Source organism: Lepisma saccharinum, chromosome 27 (assembly GCF_977018435.1).
Source record: "Lepisma saccharinum chromosome 27, izLepSacc3.1, whole genome shotgun sequence".
In the NCBI taxonomy this organism is placed as follows: domain Eukaryota; kingdom Metazoa; phylum Arthropoda; class Insecta; order Zygentoma; family Lepismatidae; genus Lepisma; species Lepisma saccharinum.
Window position 1 is genome coordinate 39,758,815 of NC_139255.1, and position 27,578 is coordinate 39,786,392.

The 27,578-nt window shown below is 36.4% G+C and overlaps 2 protein-coding genes across 2 annotated transcripts in view; one reads left to right on the plus strand and one right to left on the minus strand.

Moving 5' to 3' along the window:
- Usp20-33 (Ubiquitin specific protease 20/33) overlaps window positions 1-21,634 on the minus strand; it is a 71,651-nt gene extending 50,017 nt beyond the window's left edge. The window contains exons 1-6 of the mRNA XM_083113355.1: window positions 21,372-21,634; window positions 15,700-15,846; window positions 14,285-14,404; window positions 13,406-13,622; window positions 4,170-4,402; window positions 3,387-3,522 (exon numbers count right to left, since the gene is read on the minus strand). Coding sequence (XP_082969481.1) covers window positions 3,387-3,522; window positions 4,170-4,402; window positions 13,406-13,622; window positions 14,285-14,404; window positions 15,700-15,780 — 787 coding nt within the window. The 5' untranslated portion in view covers window positions 15,781-15,846; window positions 21,372-21,634. The remainder of the gene's footprint in view (window positions 1-3,386; window positions 3,523-4,169; window positions 4,403-13,405; window positions 13,623-14,284; window positions 14,405-15,699; window positions 15,847-21,371) is intronic.
- Window positions 21,635-22,229: 595 nt separating this feature from the next.
- Vha13 (V-type proton ATPase subunit Vha13) lies at window positions 22,230-26,616 on the plus strand. Its single transcript, XM_083113454.1, has 4 exons — window positions 22,230-22,346; window positions 23,439-23,539; window positions 23,997-24,095; window positions 26,042-26,616. Exons 1-4 carry the CDS (start codon window positions 22,265-22,267, stop codon window positions 26,111-26,113), a joined length of 354 nt encoding a protein of 117 aa, XP_082969580.1. The 5' UTR covers window positions 22,230-22,264; the 3' UTR covers window positions 26,114-26,616.
- The last annotated feature ends 962 nt before the right edge of the window (window positions 26,617-27,578 follow it).

Sequence of the window (27,578 nt, forward strand, 5' to 3'; positions counted from 1 at the left end):
TTAGCATGATTCTTACGCTAATTGAAGACTTATTACAGAAAATAATGAATAAACTTAGATTTTGCCCTTGCACATGCATTCCATATTTGCACTTGATATTCACATGTCGTTATAATTTTATTAGAACAAATGGTATCTGTAGTATTAAAAGAATGTTCAATTTGTTTTGAATTTATTAATTGACTTATGATAATGTCCACAATAGAAGTCAAATTTAATACCTTCTTTGTGACACGAGTAGCCATACAATTTTTCACGCGCTTCATAGCATTATAACTTGCACTTTTAGAAGAACTTAAACTTCATGAAGTTGGTTTCTCTTCACAAAAAATACTATTCAGAGTATTTTGTCCACAGATACACTTGATAAGAATGAAATAATGAATTATAAATTCAATATACTCTTGTAAACACTATACGTGTAATATGAAATACATACTTGCCTCACGTAAAAAAGACGTTGAAAATGACGTCTAATGAATAATTATGGTGAGTACTACAAAGGCAGTTAGTGTAAAAAGATAATCTTGAATCATTTTTAATGTGGGTTTCCAGTTTAAAAAACAATTCTATGTAAAGTGTCAAACGAGGTGTAACTACAAATTGCTTTCCATATCTTTATTATGTTTAAATATGCACCATATTAGTGTAATGCCACACTGCAATATTGAGTGAAAGAAATCTTCTTACGTGGTTTTGGCTTTGTGATAACATTGGGTCTTCCATTTCAAGGGGTAAGTTTAAAAGCTGCGACAGCAATCAGGCAAAATTCGGTGTATTAATTTTAATTCGGTGTTATTTTTACATGCATTTTTACTGTTCCTTCTATGCTTAAGATTTTCATATTGTGTTGGTTCTAAAAAATTGAGGCAAATTTTAGTTTTAATGAAAAGAAAATATTATGGCTTGCCTTTGTAAGAAATGACCAAATTTCTTCCACTTGTAAAACTATTTCATCTCATCAGACCCTAAATGTGAAATGTTTATTGAATGATAACTCCCAAATCTTTTAGCACAATTATACACATCACATTTCCATAACAATGCAAAAAAATCCCTGTGACCTCAAAATAACGTTTTGTGTGCACACACATACATGCCTTAATCCTCCCCATCCGAAACACAACAGATGCTTCTATTGGAAATTTTCCCGTTCCTACAAAATTTCCCTTCTGGGAAGAACCCCCCCGAGCAAATTCTATTTCAGGACGAGGTTAAATACTGTCAATATGTCTGCGCCAAACTGCAATAAATAATGCGTGACAATCTTTTTTGAATCGAACTATCACCAGCTAGACTACAAATGACAGAATTGCGCTTTAGATATATAGTTCTTTTTGAACAGAAGTGTTATCGTCAGTTAATATTGCATATTTTGCGTTAAAGTATAAAATTCTGTATTTTTCTGAAAAAATGGCATACTTCCAGTTATTTCGCGATCTCGAAAGATCGAAATTTTTCCTCCTTTACCTACCCAAATCTATTTTATACACTTAATTTTGCTTTCCTCAACTTTTCGGTGTTATCGTTTAAACGAAAACTTCACGTTCCTATATATAACACATACCTTACAGAGGAGAGAGGAGTATGTAAAGAATTCATAGAGTAGGAAATCGAGGACGCGTTGATTTGCCATGCTCTAATTACCATAAGCTACCAGCAAGCCGAGTTTCACCTCTCTATCTTAAGAAGTAACATTTTTCAATATGGCGTCCATCAACTTCCGGTTTTCCACAATCGTGTTGATTTGCCATGCTTTAATTAGCATAAGCTACCGTCACACCGAGTTTCAATTCTCTATCTTACGAATTAACGTTTTTCAATATGGCGACCAGCAACCTCCGGTTTTTAAGAATCTTATTATTTGCCATGCTCTAATTCCCATAAGCTACCATCAAACAGAGTTTCAATTCTCTATCTTACGAATTAAAGTTTTTCAATATGGCGTCCACCAACTTCCGGTTGTCCACAATCATGTTGATTTGCCATGTTCTAATTACCATAAGCTACCACCAAGCCGAGTTTCACTTCTCTATCTTAAAAAGTAACATTTTTCAATATGGCGTCCATCAACTTTCGGTTTTCCACAATCATGTTGATTTGCCAAGCTTTAATTAGCATAAGCTACCATTGAACCGAGTTTCACTTCTCTATCTTAAGAAGTAACATTTTTCAATATGGCGTCCATCAATTTCCGGTTTTCCACAATCATGTTGATTTGCCATGCTTTAATTAGCATAATCTACCGTCAAACTCAATTTCACTTCTCTACTTGTTCTAAACGTAATGGTGCCTACTGCGCATGCCTCCTAGGAACAGGTTGCCTGAAGGACAAATATCGACCTTCTGCGCAGGTCGTTGTAATTAATATATTCTACATGAGCTTGTTAAACTAATTGTATCTATTGTTAATACTTTGCCAGAGTGACGTCTTCGAAATTTTTGCATAGCTGATACCATTATTAACAAATTAATGAAAGATAAACGAGATATTATTTATACATATTTTTCGGATAAATAATTATCCAGAAAGATCACGCATTAGTTTTTTCTAAAGTTATTATAATAATTTTTTAAACAAAGAAGTGTATATTTATCGGTATTCCATTTGCTGCTGTCGAATTTTGATTGACAGTAAACTTAATTCGGATACCCTCAGTATGTTATGATACGTACTGTAAGTTCCTGTTACAAATGTTACCCGCTTCATCCATTTCTATCCACGTACTGGTATTTTAATAACAAGCGCTGGTCATAGTGCTTCAGTACCGGTTACCAACTTGTGGTTCCATTTCGTACCCGGTAGCTACCGTTCAGGTACAGTATGTACGGGTACGATCATACCCGTTCCATCCGAGACCCGTTCCACTCAGTACCTGAAGCGAATGGGTCGTTGAGTAACGGTACGCCTAATTTACCCAGGTTGTAGGTAGGTCCAATCTGTCCGGTACTGTGTGGAACGCCAAAGCCATTGTAACGCATATCGATAGTTCCGTTCGTAACTTGACAGCGTTACAAGTTGGGTTACGTTACAGGTCCCTGCTATTAATGTTAGAAAAATCTGAATGCAAACTCTGAAAGCTTGTGTCAATTTACATAATTTCATCCACAATTAACAATATATATAGATCTGTCCATTTTAGTTTGGGAATGGCAAGCAGGCAAAGTAATAAATGAAAATTGTAACAATATGCAAAATCAACAACCTGCAATAAAATAAACTACACAGACTGAAAAGCTGGTTACCTATATTATTTACATGTAGGTTTGTGTTTGAAAATGTTAACATTTTCCCTATCACACTTTCAATCAGGCCTACCCTTGCAAATAGATATTATTCACATTACAAAAAAAATGCCTATTTCCTAAAATCTTTAATACTTTACCATGATTCTGCAACATTTTCTTCTTGTCTGCTAGCTCCATCACTGGTTCCTTTAACTCTTCATGCAACTGATCCATAAAGCATCGCAAGAACTCCTGTGTATCGTGCTGCTGGTATCCTCGAAACATGGGATGCACCTGTCAAAGGGAAGCAATGAATACGTTGAGGACAAACAGGATCTCAACACAATGATACATGAATCATAAGAACATACCTCTACATCTATACAATTACATCTGTATAGAATTCGCTCAAGACCATTCACTTGAATCTTCATGTGGTTCACTTTCGCTCTTGTCTAGATATCCTCAATAGTTTTGTGATGATTGATTTGCTTTATTTTACTTTGCTTTTTATTTTTACTTTTGCCATTTCTGGCTAATTTGCGAAGATGGGGATGAGTGATGATATGATGAAATTGATGGGACACTCACAAACATCCATGCCCAGGCCATGATTCAAACCCAGAACCTCTGGCGTCATATTGTGATAAGTCTACTAAACTATTCATAATATCTAGACAACAGCGAACGCAAACCACATGAAGGTTCACGTAAATACTATAGAAGGAATTCTAAACTGATGTCATTTTTCAGATTCTGAAATATCATAGCAGTTATTTGAAAGGAGGAGAAAATTTGAAAAATCTGACCTTGCAGAGGTCAATGGTCCAACCGAGTTAAGATTTTGTATCGACTCAGCACTAAAAATATACACACACTGATATATTAGGAAACTAGAAAATGTAGATATAATAATGTTCGATAGTGTAATTAATACTTACATTTCTAATACCATATAAAATGCCAGACGGTACCACATAACCAGGCCTTTTTCTATGCCACATTTCATGGATGAGTCGAAGGTAGTTGCGTGATAAGCCTGGTTTCTTCTCCACCCTTGCAACCAGGCCTCCGCAATCAAGGAAAAACTGAGTCAGGGGTGGAGTGTTGGACAGTGCCTGAAGAGCTGAGTTCATGTAGCATGTATTACCGATGTTCTGAAGTCCAGTTAACCCTAAAATGAAAAATCACAATATAGTTTAAAATAATTATATCATGTACAGTCACGGACACTTCTGGGTTGTTACAACCCAGAACTGTCCCTGACTGTACACATTATAAAACAGCATACTATGAAGAACTGTTCGAAAGATGGAAATGTATGCGTTATAAGCTTATAATTATGCAGTCGTGGGTGTCTAGTGATTTGTATTATCATAAAAGACTGATAATTACAAGTATACAGGTCATTGCACAAACACAATAGCTTCAAACTGAAGCAATTTTTTTTGGATGCATGTTTTGGGGAAATTAAAGGCTACCCCCACTCCTGTGAAAATCCCTGCAGACAATCACGATCAATGTCAACAGCTGATGAAACTCATGAAATAACAAGGACTGCTGTTACCTGTCAACATCTAATATGCCTTTATTGTAGTGTAAATCACATCTGTGATTGTACTCATGTGAAGCCTCACACACAATACTTATTTAGAAGACGTAAGAGTACTAAAAAGATTTCCGCAAAACTTACTTGTAAATGTTCTATTAATTTCGGTGGCCTCTGCAAAAATCTTAGTACTCACGTCTTCTAATTATCAACCACGTTCTTTATTTCCTCTAACATAACGATACTTGTGTTCTAGTCTGCTGCTGTTTACAGCAACAATACTACAATTTTAATGTTGCCTTATTGATTGACTGATTACACTGGTCAACATGAAATTTGTTACAAGGAATGTGAATGGTGTTCTCAGGTAAGTCGATGGTGCTGAATTCAAAAATGAAATCAGTTTTTTCCTATCGGGCTCAGTTTTCTTGTTACACACTAACCTGTACCTAATGCAATTCATGAAAATTCTGCCTATTGGGCTGTGGCTTAACCTATATTTATTCTACAGATATTGTTGAATAACAGTCATTATATGTCCATAGAACAACCAGCTTGTTCCTAAGGCCAGGGAGCTTCCTCCAATTGCAACAAACCAAATCATGAATAAGAGAGAGGCATGGCAACACTGTCGATGAGTCATGTGTGAACACTTAGAATCGCAGTGTTGTTTGATGTCACGTGCGTCTCAGCATTGTGAGTTCTGACAGAGTGGGAAGTGACTGCCTTTGATTAGGTTGTGATTCGAAGTTTCAGAAGTACTGTGCTTCTGTGTATTTAGTGCATAAGAAAATGCCTCGTACCTGCGTAAATAGCCCCAATTCGTCTTGTTATATATGTATAGAGTTGACATTTAAGTCACAAAAGCGACGGATTACCCCTCTTATAAAGAAGTGCTATGAACTTTCTTTTGGGTGTAAAGGGGGACAAAACATTGACCCCCTACATATGCTGTTTGACCTGTGTTACACTTCTGACAAGCTGGTTAAAAGGATCACGTCACATGTCGTTTGCTGTTCCCATGGTTTGGAGGGAACCATCAGATCACACAACAGACTTGTTATTTCTGCCAGACCAAAATAGCTTGAATCACGTCGAAAACAAGGAACACTGTGCAGTACCCAAATTTACTATCAGCCATGAGACCTGTATGTCACAATGAAGAATTGCCGGTATCAAAGCCTCCTGAGAATGTGAGTGAAGATGATTGTCGTGACCAACATGGGGAAGCAAGTGCAAGAGGTGAAGAAACTGCTGACCCAACATCTAAAGTGTCCGGTTCATCAATGGAGCCACACTTATTGTCACAAGGGGACCTGAACGATCTTACGCGGGATTTAAATTTGTCTAAGCAACAGTCTGAACTTTTAGTTTCGCGACTGAAAGGTTTGAATCTCCTTGCTTGCGATACGAAAGTGTGTTTTTTCGTGACCGCCATACTATTTTCTCAGAATATTTCTCCCACGAAGGAGACATGGATTTTTGTAATGACATCTCATCCGTTATGGATTCTCTTGGCCATGAATACAGTTCACACGATTGGCGTCTTTTCATCGATTCCAGTAAAGTTAGTAGGAAAGCTGTACTTCTCCATAAGGGAAACAAATTCCCAGCAGTACCAATTGCTCATGCTGTTAACATGAAGGAGACGTATGAGAACTTGAAACAGCTTCTGACAAATGTCCAATATGAGAAATACAAATGGAATATATGCAGAGATCTGAAGGTAATTGCAATTCTGCTTGGCATGCAGCTTGGGCACACAAAGCATTGCTGCTTCTTATGCGAGTGGGACAGCAGAGACAGAAAAAGTCACTACTATTGTGGCAAAAAATGGCCTCTTCGTAGTGAATTAGTGCCTGGACAGAAGAATGTGGCGAACACTCCTCTTGTTGACCCCAAAAATGTGTATCTCCTTCCTCTGCACATAAAATTGGGACTAATTAAAAACTTTGTGAAAGCCATGGACAGAACTTCACGTGGATTCATGTACTTGCAACAGAAATTCCCAAGAATCAGCGATGCAAAATTAAAGAAGGAATATTTGTAGGGCCTCAAATAAGGGAATTGATGAATGATGAGAATTTCATTCAACAATTAACAGATGTTGAAAAAATACATGGTTGTCTTTTACAAGTTTATGTAAAAACTATCGCGATATTGTACATGGACTAATGAGATCATACCAACGTATGGGATGCAACATGTCTCTAAAATTACATTTCTTGAATGATCACCTGGACTTCTTCCCAACTAACCTTGGTGCCGTTAGTTACGAACACGTTGAACGGTTTCACCAAGATATTGCTCTAATGGAAAAGTGGTATCAAGGCAAATGGAGTGCTGTCCGACTACTGCTGGACCTTACGAAGAGATGTTCCTGAGGCAAAGTTTTGTAGGAAATCGGGAAGGAAACATTTTTATATATGTTTATACACTTTCATGCTACTCATTTACTTCATTCCTTTGTATGCTGACACAGATTTATTACCATTTACGTTTGTAGCACTTTTGTGAAAGCAAGTCCTTACGACCAATACATATAGAACATGGGCTAAGGTAGGAAAATATAAAAAACATTTTTACAGGAAATCTGAGCCCGATGGAGAAATTCTGAAATCAGATCTGCATTCAGGGGCTCAGCAACTTCTAGAAACAGCTTGTTTTGTTCTTGTAACATTCACAAATATTTTTTTTGTAGACCAGTGTTATTAATATAATTTAGGGCATGTCACCACTGAGACTATTTGTTCCCCTTAGTCCAACATAGGGACAGAAGCCCCTCAACAGTTAATTAAAGTCAGAAATAAAACCTTGCTCAAGGACAACGTAGAATAAATCAAAATACTAAAGATCCATGATTTTGAGAAAAGTTGAGGTCTTAAGCTTGCAACACACTATGACGTATGTTGTCATAGGAGTTTCTTTTTATATGTATTCATTCGATTCAATATGTTAATTCATGTTAACAATGGGTACATTTTATTATGACTGCCACACCACACTCGTTATAGACATTTGTGGGCTATTCAGATCAATGTTTGTACACCTGGTGACAGCAGCGTACAGGATGGATGAATCAGCTGATCATTTGAACAGTTCGCAAACAATACGTGCTCTCAGCCGACCTGGTGTTTGCATACAGAACAATGACTGTTTTCTCTTTAATTTATGTAAATGATTTATCATGAAGCAATGCAATGGTCTAATAATCTGTTTTGTGAAGAAGACGCAACTTAAATTGGGTTATGGATGCAACTGTGCAAGAAAGATTGAACCTCATCAAGGAACCGAAGAACGGATTCGTTTTCTGATGAGCAGGTAAAAGGAGCAATTCGGGGACTGGTTCGAGAGGAAGGAAACATGAAGGTGGATTGAGTTTTTCGCCAATCAAAGATATCGGTGATCATCCCAACGCACAAAGGATTGCGATGGAATTTGATTGGATCCAATGAAACACAAAGGACTATGTAACATGTTTTGCCAAGAATTTATGCGTGCAATATATAGTGTGGACAGATAATTGAAATTTTCTTTGGCTATTTTGAGCTTCGTTATGAGGTAGCCGGATGGTCGTAAGTACAGTATCTTTACTTATCTAAGTGTCATCGGAAGTCTGCAGGATATTTCGTGGTACGGCGGAATCTACTTGCATCTAATTATAAAAGCTAGCTTTCGTGTGCATCGAATTCTGGCCATTTTCGTCGACACGTCGCATCCTTAATTTAGGCGGGAAGGGAGCACGTCAGGTAGCCATCTTGGCGAGTATAAACAATTGGTCAAAAAACTGTAATGTATATATCAATTATTGTAAATATTCTTTGATGTTCTTATTCTGTGTACTCAGAACTTCTCTTGAACATGTGGTGTGGGTAATGTTTTATGTTTAAGCATAGGGTAGGTGACGTATGGTAATATGTAACTGCCTCACAAAGAGTGAATTATTGACTTTTATGTGGCCAAGATGTTACCGTAATCGTTCAAATTTTTATTGAAAGATAAACTCTTGATAATACAAGTCACCTACAAACTGCTTGTTTTAGGGGTATTTACATTGTAATTTTACAAGTGAACACCAGTAATTTGTCGAATAACTGCACTGTTTGTTTATCGGGGTCAACAGACACAAAATGCTACCTGGATAATGTGGCATGTAACTTTGTCGTTAATAATTGAGTATAGAAAGAATGCTTGATCAGCTGGCTTTATCTTTGTCTGTGTTCAGCAAAATAAATATATATTAATTGTACTTCGTTGCGTTAACATTTCACCACAAAGCAATCCCAGTGTTAAATGTATGTATTAATGACAGTGTTCCTTTTCAGAGGAGGAAGGTACAATTCGCACTAGTCACTCTGGGATGATAAATGTCAATTAATTCATAAATAATTGGGAAGTCATTATTGCAGTATTATTTTTACTTTAGTTTGATCTGCCTGGTTTTAGATGGTCACTGTAGTTCTAACGTCATTGCAACCAGGGCTACCAATCAGTTGGGTGGCTCTGAAACTCAGCGAATAATTGGATGCGGTTTCAGCTTTTAAATTAAATTGATTTTGTTTTTGAATGTACTTGCTCCAATTTAATATACCCTTCTTACGAGGCAAAACGCTTAGTCTTTAGGGATTCCTATCATATACAGGGCTTCCCCTGGAGTTGTGGATTTAATTTTGAGTTCACAGCACCCACCGAGCATTATAACTAGGGCTAGGATTTTGATGCAAATGCATCTTTTTTTTGGTAAGGCAGAAACATTGCATAAGTAGATAGAAATGTGTTTTACTCGTAAGTGAATTAATTGGGATGCCTTCGTTAGGGCATTTTTTTGCATTTTTTGACCCTTTTTGGAGTAAAGGGCATTTTTTTAACTTTTTAAACCGTTTGTCATTTTTCGACCTTTTAAAAGTCATTTTATGCATTTTCCTACATTTTGGTGAAAAAAGGGGCATTTTACATGCAAATGTAATTCCTTTGAAGGAGAGATGTTCCTTACTCTCGTCTCATTGCCTTCAGCACAGTTCTGAATGACTGTGTTTGAAGAAACAAAGAAATTCTGTGCCGTATTATTGACACAAGCTGTTGTGTAACAATTCAGCTTAAACAATGTGATTTCCCCTCTATCAGTAAATATATTGTCGCCAGACGGATTATTGTTAAAAACAAGGGGTACAAAGTTTTGTGCTCTGTATCGGACATTTTGTCAGGGAAGCAATTTGCACTCCATGGAATTGAAAGTGACTTAACAGCAAGTGATATTGTTCATTTCAAGTACGCTCCTCTTATGTCGGTGGAAGTCGAAAGATGTTTTTCCATGTACAAGGCTCTCTTGTCCGAAAACCGACAATCATTCGCTTTTGAAACTTTTCATATGATTTTCGTTATGTACTGCAACTCTGTAATGACAAAAAGTGAACTTTTTTATTTGTGCTACCATACGCAATGAACATGTGATAGATATTGTAACGTTAATTTGTAATTTGAATTTCTCTTGGTAGTTTATAAATTTGTTTTACAAATCTTTCAGAATTTTTAGGTCATTTTTCTAAGTTTATAGGGCATTTTCTTGCATGTATTAGGTCATAAATGCATTTTTTAAATGTCATTTTTTGGCAATTTTAAGGTCATCAAAATCCTAGCCCTAGTTATAACACAAAGACAAGGAAAAGGTCAACACACATCCTTGCACAGGACTGCAAATCCACATGCCAGAGCCTTGTTAGCCTGAAAGAATGCAACTTACAAGGTGTGCTGTGTGGTGGCTTATGCATGTCTACAAGATTTCTACAATATCATTGAGCCCACTCCAACTGTTATGCTGCAAGAAATGAATTGATAAAAATGTACATCCTGCAGATAAAATGCCAATCCATGGTGTGCGTGTGTTAGGGTGAGGAAAAATGGAAAAAAAGGAGGGGGTCTTCATATCAATCAGACTGAGCATAAAAAGTTGTGTATATGAACAGAGAACTGTACAATCTTCTTAAATCCCTTATCAGTATACTTGGCATATCACTGCTGTCTCGGTAGCTGTATGTTTTACTTAAATACAATGGCGTCTCAACTTGTTCCACCCATTACTATTCTGTTACTACAGGTTTCAAGCTCTCCTGAAGCAAAATGTGGCTGTGCACCTAAACTTCAGCATATACAGCGAAACCTCAATTTTATATTTTTCAGGGAACCAGCTGAAGAAACTTAAAATGCAGGAAAATGTAAAATCAAGGTAAATTCTATAACATTTTGAATATGTTGGGATCATCAAGATTGAATGTATAGTGCAGGAAAATATAAATGCAGGGAAAAGTAAAATTGGGTTCTATTGTAAATTTCTATTTTCATGTTTCACATGTACAGTCACTGACACTTCTGGGTTGTAACGATCACATTGAAAATTAATGGGATTGTTACAACCCAGAAGTGTGTGTGACTGTACACTGAAAACACCTTCACAAGGTATCATACGTGGCAAACCCCAACATCGCTATTAACCAGGGCTGAGCTGGTTTTTATTTACCAATACAGGCCAATACTTTCCTGGCATTTTGGTGTTTTGCGGGGTTTACTAAAATGAAACTCAATACTTTCGCAGTCTGTTAATCCTGTAATTTATGCAAAATTCAAAGTTTCCATTAATTTTGCCCCTGATAATAGCCCCGTTTAGTTGGCTGCACTTTTTGACTCTAGTTGATTCTGTTTGCACCGAAGCGTCTAGTTGGTTGCATGGTGCAACACTGAGTCGTCTAGTTTGTTGATTTGGAGTCAAGTAGTGTATTTGGTGTCTGAACTACCTTCCGGACCGGTGAATGTTCGGTGTATGGTCACATGGTGCGTGCTAACTAATCAAATGACCGTTTAAAGTAGCAGACAGGCATTTCTTGAATCTTCTGAACTTCAACACCGCTTTCAGTCTAGTTGGTTAACGTCATTTCCTTGCACCACTCTGACACTGGTTACACCTGCACTGCACCGAGTGTCAAAAAGTGCAGCCAACTAGACGGGGTTATTGTATGAAAAACTGTAATTTGTGAAATACGTAACAGGTATTTCAATATTCTGGTGTAATTCTGGAATATATTTAAGCAAAACTCTGGGAAATTGATGCTTATACATGGAATGAAATAGTCACCCACTGATATTAATCAATATTTTGAATGACTTTTAATTGTTACAATGTTCAAGTATCGGAATCAGTAAGAGTATCATCATCGGCAGGGCTCGAAAAATCCCGGACGCAATGGTGAGTAAAAATTTCTACTTGGCGACTGCGATCTTTTGCTGTAATATTGCCGCTTTTTAAGTTTCAGTGTATGAAACTTTGAAGATTCTAAGTTCAAATTGCAGAATAGCATAAGTTAGTAAATGATTTATTTATCAACGATATGAACATTTCATAAAATCAGTAACAATTTCTTACTCTTTGTCCCTGAACCCCTCATTTCTCACATGATTTAGCGAAGTTTTGAATACGGTGATGCTCAGCTTCTTACAGATTGATTGAGTTGCTTTATTTTACTTCGCTTTTTGTGCCACTTTTAGCTAATTTGCGAAGCTAGTGATGAATTGTTGTTTAAGTCCACTTTATGCACAGAAAGGCTAGTCGGGACTGGACCTACAGTTCAAAGTGGGATCCGAACCACTATGTGCCACAACAAAGTATCGAACCTGGGACCCCTTGATAACAAGGCGACGACAATGGAATTGATGAAAAAACACTCACAAACATCCAAGTCCAGTCCGGAATTTGAAACTGGGATCTCTGGCATCATAACATGATGTGCTAACCACTCCACCACAGGGACTGGCTCAGCTTCTTGTAGTATCCACAATTGGTAGTAGGTGGTTTCCTGGCACCTGATTTTCAGAGCTGGAACCGGTCATAGGTATGGGTATCGACTCAGAAAACCGATGAAAGGGTACCCACCATACTGGGACTTGAATGAGGAATGTTCTTCTGTCTATATGTTTTTTGATTGATTTGCTTCATTCTACTTTACTTTTCTGCCAGTTTTAATGATGAAATGAAATGGATGCAGTGACAAACACAAACATATAAGGACGGCACACACGCACCCCACGGAGGATCATATTGCCTGAGAGTCCAGATGTCAGAGTCTTCATAGTCTGCAAAATGTAGTACAAGGCATACTACGTGGAAGGGAGATTGACATTTGGCTGTCTTACTCCCCTTCCCTCCATATGATCTACACTATATTGAGGAAGGAAGATTCTGGAGACTTGCATGTTTAAGGCATGTGCTTTCAACACTACGCATGAGGCACCACTCACCGACATCTTCATTGTTTCTTCTCTCCATTTCCATTTCTGCCACTTTTGGCTAATAACAACAATGAGAATGTATGATGATTAGATTAAATTGATGAAGAAAGATTCACAAAGAAACACTCATGCCCAGGTGAGGACTCAAATCCAGAACTTTGGTGGCAAGGTCATGATCACCCATACATTCAGTCTTCGTAATTTCATTATAGCAACCTATTGGAAAATTATCCCACATATACAGTTCTTTCATATTGATCCCCTAACAAACACAATCGAAATTCCAAAATATACATATTCAACTTGCAACCTCAGACCTCTCAGAATACTAACATACTGAAACTGACTTACCTCTTGGCTTCAGGTTATCATCCTGACTATCCTCGCTGTCGCTGCTGTCAGTTTCATTAGAGCGAGCAACGTACATTGAATTCTGTGGCGAGGAAATGGGGCGACCTAAAGTTCCGACCACAGGTTCATTGTTTTCGAGGAACACTTCCGCTTCACACTGATAGCACCATACTCGCATTGTTGACAGGTTGAGGTGAAGGCAATGAGATGGGATTCCCTGGAAAATTTATGAAAAACAGAAATACATATGATATGGTTATTTTGTCAGGTCATACCACACCATATTTGAGTAAGAGATGGAAATTTTGATTGATTGATTGAGTTAATGATTTAAGTCCACTTTATGCACAGAAAGGCTAATCGGGACTCGACCTACAGTTTAAAGTGGGATCAGAACCACCGCGAATCGAACCCGGGACCCCTTGAATTTGAATTTGATTTTAAAATTGTGGGAGCGTCAGCACTTAGGCTATTTTGCTCCCATCACATTATACGGGGGCCAGCCCCTTATCATTACAAAGAACAACTCGAACGTTGTATAATTAAAAATTAAAAATCTTAAAATGTTCTGACTTCTGTTAAAAGCTGAGGCTGTAAACGGGCACTCAGCACACATCAGGACAACAGGACAATACAAAAAAAAATTATACTGGCCATGGGGCCAGTCGCCAGAGCCTCGTTAGTCTTCAGTCCAGGGTGTACTAACGTGGAAGTGAGGTTGACATTTGGGTGTACTATGTGGAAGGTCACCCCTTACACCCCTGGGACCCCTTGATTACAAGGCTACGACAAAGAGATGGAAATTCTCCTGAATTGTGCCAATGATGTTATGTCAAAATTTACTTTAACATTAGGTATAAAAATTCATTTAAATCTCACCTTGTTATGGGTTGTACTATGATCATTGTGTGCTTCACCACATCCAACCTTCAAACAATCCTTATACAGGCACACCCATAAATTGGGGCCTGTTGAGTCGCATTCACAGCATTTAGGACACTGAAAAAGACAACAATGTTTTAGTCAATAACAACTTAAGATTACAATTTAGTACTATGTAAACTGCTATTAAAGATAAGCATTTAGGAAAATGTAAAAAGTTAAAATTCTTTGCACAAATGCATAAAGTTACTTAATCTGAATAATCCATGAGCTTATTATTAAGGGTTTTAACTTTTTGCATCCACCATAAAACAAAAAACATGGATTTTTACCAGAGTGATTATAAGTGGATAAAATGCTATGTTAAACACATTTTTTGTGCACAGTAATTTGCTAAATAATGAAAATTTGGTCTATTTGATATTTGCGTTCCTTGCAACTTTTACCACTTTTTCATGAGTATACACAGGTAAATTCCACAAAAACCAGCGCATTATTAGTGATCCTTGGCTTTCTAGGTCAAAGTCTACTTTTTTTATGAACAAGGTTTTTTGAAAATCCCCAGCAGTTATATGTTGATTAATTTGGAAATCTGTCCAAGTCAAAAGGTTTGTTAAAGGTTAAAGATTATTCCACTTGATGCACAGAATCAGCTGGTAAGGGAAAAAGGAGAGTTTCCTCTTTTTTCTATTTATCATTGAGAAAAGAGGTTGAAGGATAAAACTGTATTATATAACAGCAATTTAGCATTTTTTTTTAAAATTGAACTTTGGTTATTTTGTGATACTTTTTACTTCTCTCACATAAACATGATGATAAAGATGAGGAAAAGACAGAGAAACAGCAATGCCTTGCTTAGGATTCAAACTAAACACTTTCCCTGTGGGGTAAAAATACTTGTTTTTTTTACCCTTTGATGACAGATAAAACAAACAAAATCAATTTTAAAGAAATAAATCTACTTCATCTGCTACAATCAGAGTAGCACATAAAAATAGCTTATACTGAATGTTTAATTTATTGATTGATTGATTTAGTTTATTTGACTTCGCATTTTCTGCCTCTTGGCTAATTTGCCAAGATGGGGATGAGTGATGAAATTGATGAATGGACATTCACAAACAACCAAGCCCGGGCAGGATTCGAACCCGGGACACTTGGCATCGCAGCGCGATGTGCTAACCACTCGGCCACAGGGTCCGGCTCTGAATGTTTAAGTTTTGCCTTAGTCCAATGGGAACTAACACATCAACTTTAATATAATTCATACCACATCAACACTGCCATAATAGGTATCAACAAATATGTAATACATATCAAATTCTGATAAGAAAAAAACAAATTTTAAACAGAAAGACACAGAACTTCTTAATATAAGGGAATTTCATTTAACAATGTAAAAGAGTACTCACTTCTTTCAGTCTTTCTATATCACCGCGGGTTAAGTCACCAATGGTATACACATGTTGACACTTGCTTGTTTTCGCTGCCATTCTCTTGCATGTGACACAGCAATTCTACTAGGAATATCTTACATTATTGCTCTGAACATATTGCATCTATTGGGTATGGAGAAAAGATTAAGGCATATTAGGAATTACCTTTAATATTTTTTTTACGAACAAAAAACAGAATTCAATTTGACATGTTAACATGTTTCAATAAAGTACTGATATAAAATTAACTGATACCAATATCGGTACCACTGACCCTCTGTACCCCCTAGAGAAAGTGAAATATCTTGCATGGTTTATGAAGATTTTGTTGTTTATGAACGTTTTCAGTTGATTTTAGGTCTCGAAAATGAGTTATTGTGAAGTAAAGTACACTTGTTACCTTAGCATGTTACTTTACTGTGAAGCAGAAGAGTCCGAAGGCTTCACGAAAGTGAATATAGCACGCAAAATGACTTTCCACAACAGCAGCTATAATTTTACGTAGTTAGGTTAGGATTGTTAGGTTTGGTACTGTAGTTACTTTCGGCGTGTTCTTTTGCTATTTTAGTATACATACAAACAGTTTTTACTAACAAAAAGTGGCAAAAATACTTCAAAATTGCAGGTTTTAACTTACGTGTGCCATTCTCTGGTATCAAATATCTCAGTTATTTGTGCTTTCCTAACGTTGGAACCACTTTTACATTACATAAAACATTGAAATTTGTAGACAAAAAAAAAAAATGATGTAATTCTCAAGGGGCTACAGTGGGTAAACGGTCCCCCAATATCTAGTCAGGCCTTCGTATGATGGATGAATCTTCATGGTTTGTAGGAGGAAAATGAAGGCATTTCAAGTTTTGAAATGCATGTGAATTAGGGTGACATTAAAGAAAAAATTATGAAGAACTGCAAAGAATATAAAAGAAAATTCCGAGACATGATTTGATATGGGATGGGAGAACTAAATGAAAAGATACGTAAATAAGTTTATGAAAAGATTATGAGAAAATGTAATGGAACAGGCTAAAGCCTACAAACAGAAATATCTATTCATAAAAGAACAGGAGCGAATTTACAATACCGGAAGTATCTTCAATTGCTTTCACATTTGGCATACTCACTAATGTTGGCCTCGTAATCACGAATCTGCAGTTAAAATTTGGCGGTCATGTCTAGAAATTGCAAAATAAGTCGAAAAAAGTGGGCCCGTGAACGGAGTAAACACCCTTGATTTATGAAGAAAACAACTATTTTCTTGCAATGATTAGCATTTCAAAACTATGTTTATGATGACCCTTAATTTTAACTATGCTTGCCTAACCTAACCTTACCGTGAATGGTTCGTGGTGCAAACATGTTTTCCACCTTTACGCAAGATGCCATTTTCTCACATGCAAATCAACGCTCTCACTTATTGCACAACACTTGAGCAACGTTGGTAGTAAGACGTCTTCATACCATTTTAAAGTTAGTGTACGGAGAATCATAGCAGCAATTGACAAGGTTATTTTGCAATTTCTAGACGTGGCCGCCAATTTTTAACTGCAGATTAGTGATTACGAGACCAAAATTAGTGAGTATGCCAAATTTGAAAGGAATTGGAGATACTTCCGGTATTGTAAATTCATACCAAAGACCATTTCACAGAAAACACAAATATTTTAAGATGAAGAAAATGATTTAATACTAACGCAATAAAACCAAACCTGCCTAACCTACACATCCAGTGTGGAATATTTCACACATGGAGGAGGGGGAGCACACAGTTTAGTGCTACTACCTCGACATGTTATCTGCAGAAATCTCTAAATTATTGAATATTTATCATATCAACCTTAAGTACAACTCAAATCTTCAGATAAGACATATAAAATAAACAAAACGTGAGATGGAGAGGAGAACAATGAAAGTTGACATAAATCAGAGATATTTCAATTTAAAATTAGAAATGCTCTATTAACAATGTTTTAAAGACAATCCTTGAAATGAAACAATGTCCCTACAATGGAACACAAATGTCTATTGGACAACAATGCACAAAAATAACAATAACCCACACAAAAGTGAGAATAACAATGTATGTATTACTGATCCTGCAGTCTTGTGCCAATAATGAATTTCCAGCAATTAAACCTCCAAGTCCAAAAAACATAACTCCTACAGTAAAGAATGTAAAATATCATTGTACAGTACATGTCCACTTTGTTAATTTACTATGCAGTATAGTCTCATAAAAAGTATGTTTGAGTCCACGAACCGATTCACACCAGATATGAACTGAAGTATATCTCAGACACACAATGCCAGATATACTAATCAGTGTTGCCGAGTCATTCCATGCCAAAGTGTCCATCTACTATTACATACGGGATATGCAGATCAATCTCCTCTTTAATCTTGAAATGCAATCTGACACTAGGTAATAAAATTAAGTGGAAGTGCCATTGGGCAATGGTTCTGAATGTTTAATGATATTTGCAAGTATTACAGGAGTATTAGGAAGTGTTTAAGAATACTGTAAATGATTGCGGAAGTAAGTTTGAAACTAATTAGCACAGCTACAAGCTTCACTGAGAATAATTTACCAGACAAATTATGACTTGAAAACTAGATTATGCAAGCATCCATGCTTCCCAACGAGCAGCAATTCCTTGTTTATGGTCACCTGTCACAGGGCATTGACAGATTCTCAAGTGAAGCTTGAAGTGGGTTTCATGCTTGAGACCAGATATTACGTGATGAGGTATTGGAAGTATTTACAGACATTATTTTAATGAAAAGAGCACTAAATCTGACCTGCCTAACCTAACAGCAAAATCACTTAGGAACATGATAACCTTTCACACCTCACATTACAACATAGTACCAGCAGAAGTTCATATACAACACAACAGTAAATGAATGGCTGCTACAAACAAATACGCACATATGAGCATGTAGTAGGTAAACTTTTTTCTCCTGAAAGCAAACACTAAGTAATTAATAACTGAAGGAAATGGAAATTGAACCATGTACAAAAAAAGAAAAAAAATTGTGCAAGCCTTGACTAGTTCAGATAATCATCATCAACTATTCATTTAGTGGGAGTAGCTCAGACATAAGCTGCACTTACATTAAGTATGTTGTTCCCAGTAAAATCATTCCTAAAGACTGGTTAAAGTTACGCTAACAAAATTTGGACCGTGCACAACTAAATAGGCATTCATCTATATTTAATGTTTTCATCTTAAAAATTTACTAAAAGGCTATATGACAAAATCGTACAGAAACTATGTTTCTAGTTTCCATTTCTCCTGTTGATGAGAAAGACATGGAAATTCTTGTATTTGCACAACAGTTGAAGTTAAACAATTTTGAAGAAAAACTTATTCAAGTTCTCAGATCTTTAAAAATAAGAGATGTTTTGAAAGATAAAAAAATTAATATTATGCAAATGTTGTACAAAACACATAAAAATGAAAGTATTGGACATTCATCACATGAATCTTATTTAGGACACACATTATGTGCTACCTGAACACATTAGTAACTTTCCAAGACATTTATTTTCATGCAAAGAAATAATGTAGGATTTGAAATTATAACCATTCGTCTAATAAACTTAATTTAAAATAACATGTATCTCGATAAGTAATCAATTCAATATAAACTTTAACTAATCAAACTTAAGTAAAGTGCACTTAAGTAATGTGCAAACAGTTCCGATTCATTGCATCCGCTCACTACTGAAGCATAAACTGCTTATGTTGAAAATAAGGATATCCTAACTCGATGTTCAGGAATAATGCCTGACGTTGTATGTTAAGAGATGGGGAATTATTTAGAACACGAGTACATACAATGACCGGATATTTGAGAATTCTCCAACTTATTTTCTTTTCCTTTTGTTGCTTTGTTTTAAAAAGTACGAACACAAAAGTACTTATCACTGACGTTGGATTTCAGTGTGTGTGTGTGGAAATTTCGTGCAAGGGCAATGAAATAATCTCTCACTGCAAGAGAAATAGAATGAAACATTGCCAATTATAAAGCAAGTCCATATTTTTATGAATCATAAGAAAAAGTGGAATTCTGTTTTTGCTTTATGAGGTAACTGTTTCATATATCGGAGACACATTTCTTCATTTTTACAGAAGAAACTACTTACGGAAATGAGTTTCTGTAAGGTTTCCAACGTTCGCCGAGGTATTTTCTTTCATCGTGGAATCTATTTGGTTACTAATTTACTATTCCACAAATAGATTTCTTCAATTTTACACAAGAGACTACTTACAGTAATAAGTTCCTGTAGCATTGTCTAACATCTGGAAGGGGTTTTCTGTCATGTGGGAATGTATCATAGCGGAAATTCATGTTTTTTGTTGAAAATTAATTCTCCGATGGACAATAGCCTCTGGTGTGTATACCTTTGTAGATCATCACACGTCATGCTTGTGTTTTGTTGATGTTCATTGGGATGCAGTGTTTCCAACCTTCTGCGTTTCCAACCAAAAATACGAACATGACGTGTCATGAATGCGTGGTGAAATTCATACCAGGAGGCCCACAAACCATTTCCGGCAAGGTTAGGTTAGGTTAGGTTAGGCAAGCATAGTTAACATTTTGTTAAAATTAACAAAATAGTAGGTATTTTTCGGTGAAGGTTGGAAACACTGCATACCCACTACAGTAATCACGTTTTGCCTGCCATATTGTGTGTTAAGGAAGCGAAAAAAGGCGTAACAAAAATTACTCTCTATGTGAAAAATTGTGTTTGTTTTCGTGTAAAAAGCATAATGGCACCTTGACCTATGTTCCGCAATACACAATTGGTAAGTACGTACCATACGAAACACAAAATATCAGATTTTAATGTCTCCGATCTATGAAACTGGTACCCTTTATGAATATATGTCTGAGAAACATGTATTAACGGATAGCGTAAAACATTTCTCACATCAAATTAGTACAAAGATTGCAAAATCAATGGGCATAAAAAAAACTTTGGGTAGGCGTATAACTTAAGATGACCGGACCCCTCTCCGATTTTCTTCATATTTGACATACTTACTAGTTGAAGCCTGCTAATGACGAATCTGAAGTTAAAATTTGTCGGAAATGTCTAGAAATTGCGAACCATTGACGCTAGCCCCACGAACCATTGATGTGTAGTTAGGTTAGGCAAACATAGTTAAAATTTGGTGTTGTGGTAGTATCAGGATCTAGAAATTGCAAAATAATTGCGAACCATTGACGTGTGGTTAGGTTAGGCATAGTTAAAATTTGGTGTCGTGGTAGTATCAGGAATATATATATATTTCCTTGTAAAACAAAAAATTTCGCGAAAATCGACGGTTTCCATTCCGAAAACTAACGCCTTATTTTAGCATATTTTGCAATTTCTAAACGTTTCCGACAACTTTGAACTTCAGATTCGTGATTAGGAGGCCTCAATTAGTGAGTATGCCAAATATGAAGAAAATCGGAGAGGGGTCCGGTTATCTTAGTCGTTCCAAACTTTGCAAGTTTCTTGCTTCTCTCACTTCGTTTTCATAACGAGTAGGCAAGCCATAATTGCTTCCATTATATTACAGACAATACTCTCGACGATATTTAAGGCTACTAGTTTCAGCAAGTCATTTACCTACATATAGGTAACTACTTACGTTTATGAGTTGTATCTTGTATTAATTTTCAAACGTGAACAGTCATTAAGCATTAGCCTGAGTCAAACATGCTTTTCGGTAACCGGAAGATGTCATCATTCTGAATATTAAAATAAATAATAAGGGTACACAATAACTAATAATCACTCGAAATAATTATTATTTTCCCACTTTAATCACATTTCATTACTCATCTTGTGGTGATGAATTTACATACACAATTCTCGACTAGTCATTCCAAGGGAACTTCCTATGACGTAGCAAAAGCATGAAACTGTGGCGTGACGAACTGTGGTCCAAACTGTGGTCGGCATGTGACGTGAAACCGCAACTCCGTGGCCGCAGGTTCATCAATGCTGGACGGAAGGGAGAAAATGATATGAAATCGTTCGGATGCGTCTCCATCGCGGATCGAACCCATCCCTGACGAGACGTTCTGATCTGAAGAGAATGCAGAATGCACTTAAACAAAAAAGGTGCGGCGGGAAATCCGAATATTCAGGACGGAAATATTTACAATTTAATTTTCTGAATGTTCGAATTTCTCGACATTATGAAAAATCCCATCAGAAAAGTCGGGATTTGGATACTTCTACAAATTAAGAAAAATAAAATGCTTGAAAATCTAATTTCCTACACTAATCCACAGATCTACAAATTCTGTAGATCGTGCCCTACATAAAGGAAAAAGTACAAATAGATATTTGGTTCATTAATTTTGTGAATGGAGATGCAAAATAATATCATTCATGATTCAATAATCAACATAATAGATTGTTGTTTTCCTACTTTGTTCATAGTGGAGACTTTGTACATGACTTGGTAACATACTTATCATGTAGTCAGGCCAGGAGTAGTCATATGATTGATTCAGTCGTTCCAGGGAAGGAAACATGGCGAGTCAGACGCAAGGAATTCAACAGCTTCTTCAAGCAGAAAAAAGGGCCGCTGAAAAGGTCACAGAAGCCAGGAAACGTATGTATTTCTTCGAAATATTGAATGTTCACCTCGAAACTACACCTTCAAGATATTTATCCCACCGTATTTTTTCTTATTCAAGGTTCAATGTAGGGCAACACCTACAGAATTTGTAGAAGTGTAGAAAATTAGTTTTTGAAGACCTATTATTTTTTTATATAGTATGAAATAAAAGTACTAAGTTGATTTAACTCATTGTTAATATATGTAGTAGCATTATTGTTTAATTACGAGTTCGGCTTAGGTAAAATCTAGGTTTCGAATTGCGTACTTTTTGAAGTAATGATTTGCTTGAATTTATTAAGTTTTAACATGCGTAAGAATATATTTTTAGGAAATTAATTAGTACGTTAAGATTGACTGAGGTGAACAAAAGTTTGATATTACGAACGTTCCCTTCCATAATTATTTATTCCAATTTATACTGGAACCTTCAGTGTGCAAAACTAGTTCTATGCAAGACACACAAGCTAATGGGATGTTTTGAATAGATTTATGTGTAAAATGCGATGTGGGACCAATATTAAGTTATTTTTTTATATAATAATTATCATGTGAAACTGGATAAAGAAAAAGTTTAGAAAATTGCAACACCTCCATGGTAAAATCCAGTGGCGTGCCCAGGATTTTCGAAAGGAGGGGGTTAGTAATACATTTTTTAGAAGTCGGCCATCTTTTCCCTGCATTTGATGTTCCTTTTTTTTTTCGGAATACTGGGTCAAAGGAAGGGTATAACCCCCACCAGCCCCCCCCCCCCCCTTGGACACGCCACTGGTAAAATCAAATATTGAAGTTTTCTTTACTGCATGAAAACAAACTGCATTTTGCTCACTTACAAAAACTGCAATGTTTTTCATATATATATATTTGATTTTATGTGAAATATTTAGAAGGATCAAATCATTTTAAAAATCGGTAATATTTTGTTTGTATTTAAAAACCAGTTTGTCTTAACCATGAAGGCATCTAGTACTGAATTAATGTAAACTTGAGTAGCATATGATTTTGAGATTACCACAAAGTCTTAACTTGAAAAGTTTCAAGTGTGTATTTGATAAAATATGTTTCCATGGTCATATATTATTTCAGGAAAGGCTCGCAGACTGAAACAGGCCAAAGAGGAAGCCCAGGATGAGATTGAGAGATACAGGCAGGAAAGAGAACGGCTGTTCAAAGAATTTGAGGCAAAGGTAACAATTATGAATATGTAGAAGATTGCTTTGAATAACAATTTCATATCGACTCAGAATTGGCTATTTTTAAGTTTACTAAGGTTTCTTACATCTACCTACATTAAATCAATGACAGTCTACATTCATACGTATAAAAAAAATACTTTAACTATGAAAAGTTAATAACCGAGCTTTGAATTGCGTGCGATGGGCATCTGGAAAATAAATGTCAGCCTAAAATTGTTTCAATATGTTTTGGGATGAAATGTTACGCTTACCTCCCTTGGACATCCTCGGGCACCCATGAATGTACAGTGTATCTTTTCACACTATATATTTCAGAATCTGCACTTCTTTCTAACTACAGACTTGGTAAATTTTAGTCTTAACTTTAATTAAATCTTATATTTAAAAACATATATATGCTGTCCTTAGTACTAATATTCATGTCAGTTTTTTTTCCTTTTCTTTTTAGCACATGGGATCAAAGGATGATGTTGCTGCACGAATTGAGGCTGATACGAAGGTTAAGATTCACGAAATAGACAGAGCTGTTGCTTCACACAAAGAGGAGGTTAGTTTTGTTGTTTCCACGTCTATTCATGGGACATATGCTTTTGTAACAACCTGTGCTAAAGCTTACTAGAATTAAGTTTATTTTCTGTTACTCCTATGTTAAATAAAGTAATTGTGAAAGTATTGAAATTAACCAGATAGATTTGCTGCCATATTGGTCGCATGTACTTATAATATACAGGGCGTGACAAAAATCTGTGGCTGCCATGTTGGATAATTGATATCTTTAAATATGCAGAATTATTGATGGTTAGAACAAAGGTTTCTTTATGGCTGGTAGAAAACCAACTATTTGAGGGGAGAGCTGCGAAGATCCTTATCATGGCTAAGGATACCCCTAGCATGTGATTGCTGGTACAGACCTTGCAACAAAGCCATTATTGAGGTTCTTTCATCGGTAGCTGTTGTAGAGCAAACACTACAAGGCTTGTCATGAAAATTTCCTAATGTTATTAAATTTGTTGATATAGCAACACCACGGCCAGACACGAAGATCATTTTAGTGCATTGATCTTTTGGTCATGGTTCACTGGTCTGTAACAGAAAACATTTGTCTGATTTTGTAAATTTGCTCATTAACCTGGATTTCTAAACACTTAGAAGGTGAAGAAATGGCACTAAAAGTTATAATGGAAATCCTAAAATTGAAATTGTTGCTTTTAAAATCTTCCGTAACATGAACAACTGGAATTTTGTAACGTAGGCAGAAGATGGTAGAATTTTGCATTTTTTGAATTGTTTGGTTTTGAAAATAGAAGAGTTGTAGTACATAACAATTGCTCCAAGTTACTCTGTGGTTTTGATTATTTTTCCTGAAAAAATGTTTTGTGGTTGCTACATTGAAATATGACCTCATAGCATTTTATTTTTTTTCGAATTGAGGGCACTTTCAAATGTAGCTTGGCTGACGCAAAATCCAGTGTAGCCTTACGTTTTCACATTGCACTTATGAAGCTTGCTGAGAAACCTGAACATGTTCACAGCCTGAGTACTAATATTGAAATTCCTCTATATTATTCTTTGGTTGCATATTCTATGGGGCACATACAGTGTGTTTCATCTGGAATTTCGGAAGTCTGTTGCTCGGAGGCGAACGCATCCACCGGGATGAGAGCACATCAGTGAAGAGAGTAAATTTCAAAGGTTTTAACACACCCTACAAATGTTCGATATGTCTTCCCTTGATGACTCAACAGATGTCAATTCTGTAATCTTGCTCATTTGAGGTCCACAGGCGATGGCCCCGGCCTACCTGCTCATTTTACATCTGTAGTGTCACCAAGGAAGGACGTGTTGAAAATTTGTAAGGTGGGTTACAAAAGTTGATATTTACTCACTTCACTGACATGTTCTCATCCCCGTGGGTGAGTTGGCCTCCGAGCAACTGACTTCCGAAATCCCAGGGGGAATTATGAAACATCCTGTATTGTCAGAAACATGTAAGGCTGAGTAAATGGTAGGGTTATTATCGAAGCCAAATCTCAATGAAAAAGTGGCCGCGGTGGCTCAGTCGGTAACGCGTCTGACTACCATGCTCAAGGTCCCGGGTTCGATCCCCGGCCGGTTCAAATCCGGGAACTTTTCTAACGGTGGAAGCGGCCCCGGCGCCTACCCAGCGTCGAATAACATGGGTACCTGGGGGAAACCCTGGGGGGTAAAGGCGGTCAGGGGCGTGATGCTGATCACATCACCCCCACTCACGACCGGATCAAGAAAGTGTGGGGCGTTACCCCCACACCCCCTATACGCCTTCATGGCGTGGTGCTATGCACAGGGGTACACTTTACCTTCACTTTTTTTACCTTTTTAAATCTCAATGAAAATGAACTTACATACAAGAAAGGAGTAGGAAAACTAATATTATGGAGTAATGTCCATGTTTTGAGTATTTTTCCGTTTCTTGAGGTGCTAACATTTGATTGGAGGTATTCTTTTCTCTTGTAGGTTGTTAGAAGAGTCCTGGACTTGGTGTATGATATCAAGCCAGAATTGCATCAGAACTTCCGCCCTATTTAAAGAGGCTACCTTCTATTGGAAAACCATTTTCTGTTAGTGCTGGGAAAGGTTTAGCTGGATGAATAGCAAAGAATCCGTAACAGTATTTTTTAGTTCAAATGGGAAAAACAATTCACCTGGAACCAGTGTACTTTAATGTATTCATTTCTTTCCTTCAACAATTTTCATTTTTCTTTTAACATTCCTATTGCAAATGGTTGTCAATTAGTAGAGATTGCCATTGCATGTGTTCATTCAAAACATTTGCACATATTCACGTGATCATAAGGATTTAATAATAGTTGGTTGAAAGTTAATGTGTGTATTCCGTTAAAAAAAAATGGTGACCTAACAGTATGCATGTACAGACACCTTTCTGTAAAGTGTTTAAAAAAACGAGCAACATGATTATGTAATTTGATTGTGTATATGTATATAAATATGTTATGTATTTTTTTGCCATCATTCCCGGAATTGTATTATAGCCTTGTTATGAAAGATAATATATTAGACTCAAACCGTCAGCATTACTTTTGTTTTTTTCAATCTGAACCTACAAAGCCAGTCATCTACAGTGCAGTTAGTCTACCACTACAGTAGATTCATTAATTTTAAGCTTATAAAGTGTCAAATTATTTTGCAAGTGGTATTATATGTTGCAACCTCCAATGCACATTGCAGTACAGATTGGAAGGGGGGGGGGGGCAGCATGGCACTACTGAGATAGAAATATTATGGTATCACAAAAATTTTGCAAATGGTTGAGCCATATTAGGAATAAATTCTTCATGAGCTTTGCTACACTCATCTGGCACTTTTGCCACTCAACTGATTATAATAGAAAATTGAAGAAAGCCATATGTTTAGCCAGTGTATAAAATAAGGAATTGTATTGCTACCGAAAATTGATAAAATATTCAAGAAAATTGCCAAGTCGCCTGCATTTGTACACTCCCTGTTTTATAAGATTGGACAATTGAAGTAAGTTCCACTTTATCAGAACAGGATTGTACCTAATATGAATATTGCAGTGTTAATGTTCTTTCAAAATTTAAATTCCAAGAGTTCGACTGTGGAGGTCTTGTGAAAATAAAGGCTTCTGACGAGACTGAGAATTAGATAACCTCTACAAAATCAACACGAGACCGGAAATGCAATGTCCGAGACTTCCCCCTCTTTCCCATATTGAAAAAAAAAAAAATTTCTTCACTATAGGACTTTTTCAGACAGAGCAAGCGGATATCCACCTGATTATTTGTAGGTAAGTCATTTCTTTGTTTATAGAAATTACAAAGTTTATCCCTTGGTGGCAATTGTGAGCTCGTGCTGCATATTTTGCATACACATTAAGGATAAAAAAACTCTGTTGTTTTGTAGGCTTGCAGCGTTGAAATAAGGGGTCATACAGAAAAAAACTTCAAGAAAAGTTGTCCAACTTAATAACCAATATGCACTGTGAAAGTTTCTAAGGTAATATGCTGTGACC

What these genes read in the sequence shown, in the direction of transcription:
- Vha13 (XM_083113454.1), top strand. Translation starts at nt 22,265, where the DNA reads ATGGCGAGTCAGACGCAAGGAATTCAACAGCTTCTTCAAGCAGAAAAA. An exon ending in TCAAAGAATTTGAGGCAAAG is followed by an intron (nt 23,540 to 23,996) that starts GTAACAATTATG and finishes TTTTCTTTTTAG; the next exon opens with CACATGGGATCAAAGGATGA. An exon ending in TTGCTTCACACAAAGAGGAG is followed by an intron (nt 24,096 to 26,041) that starts GTTAGTTTTGTT and finishes TTTCTCTTGTAG; the next exon opens with GTTGTTAGAAGAGTCCTGGA.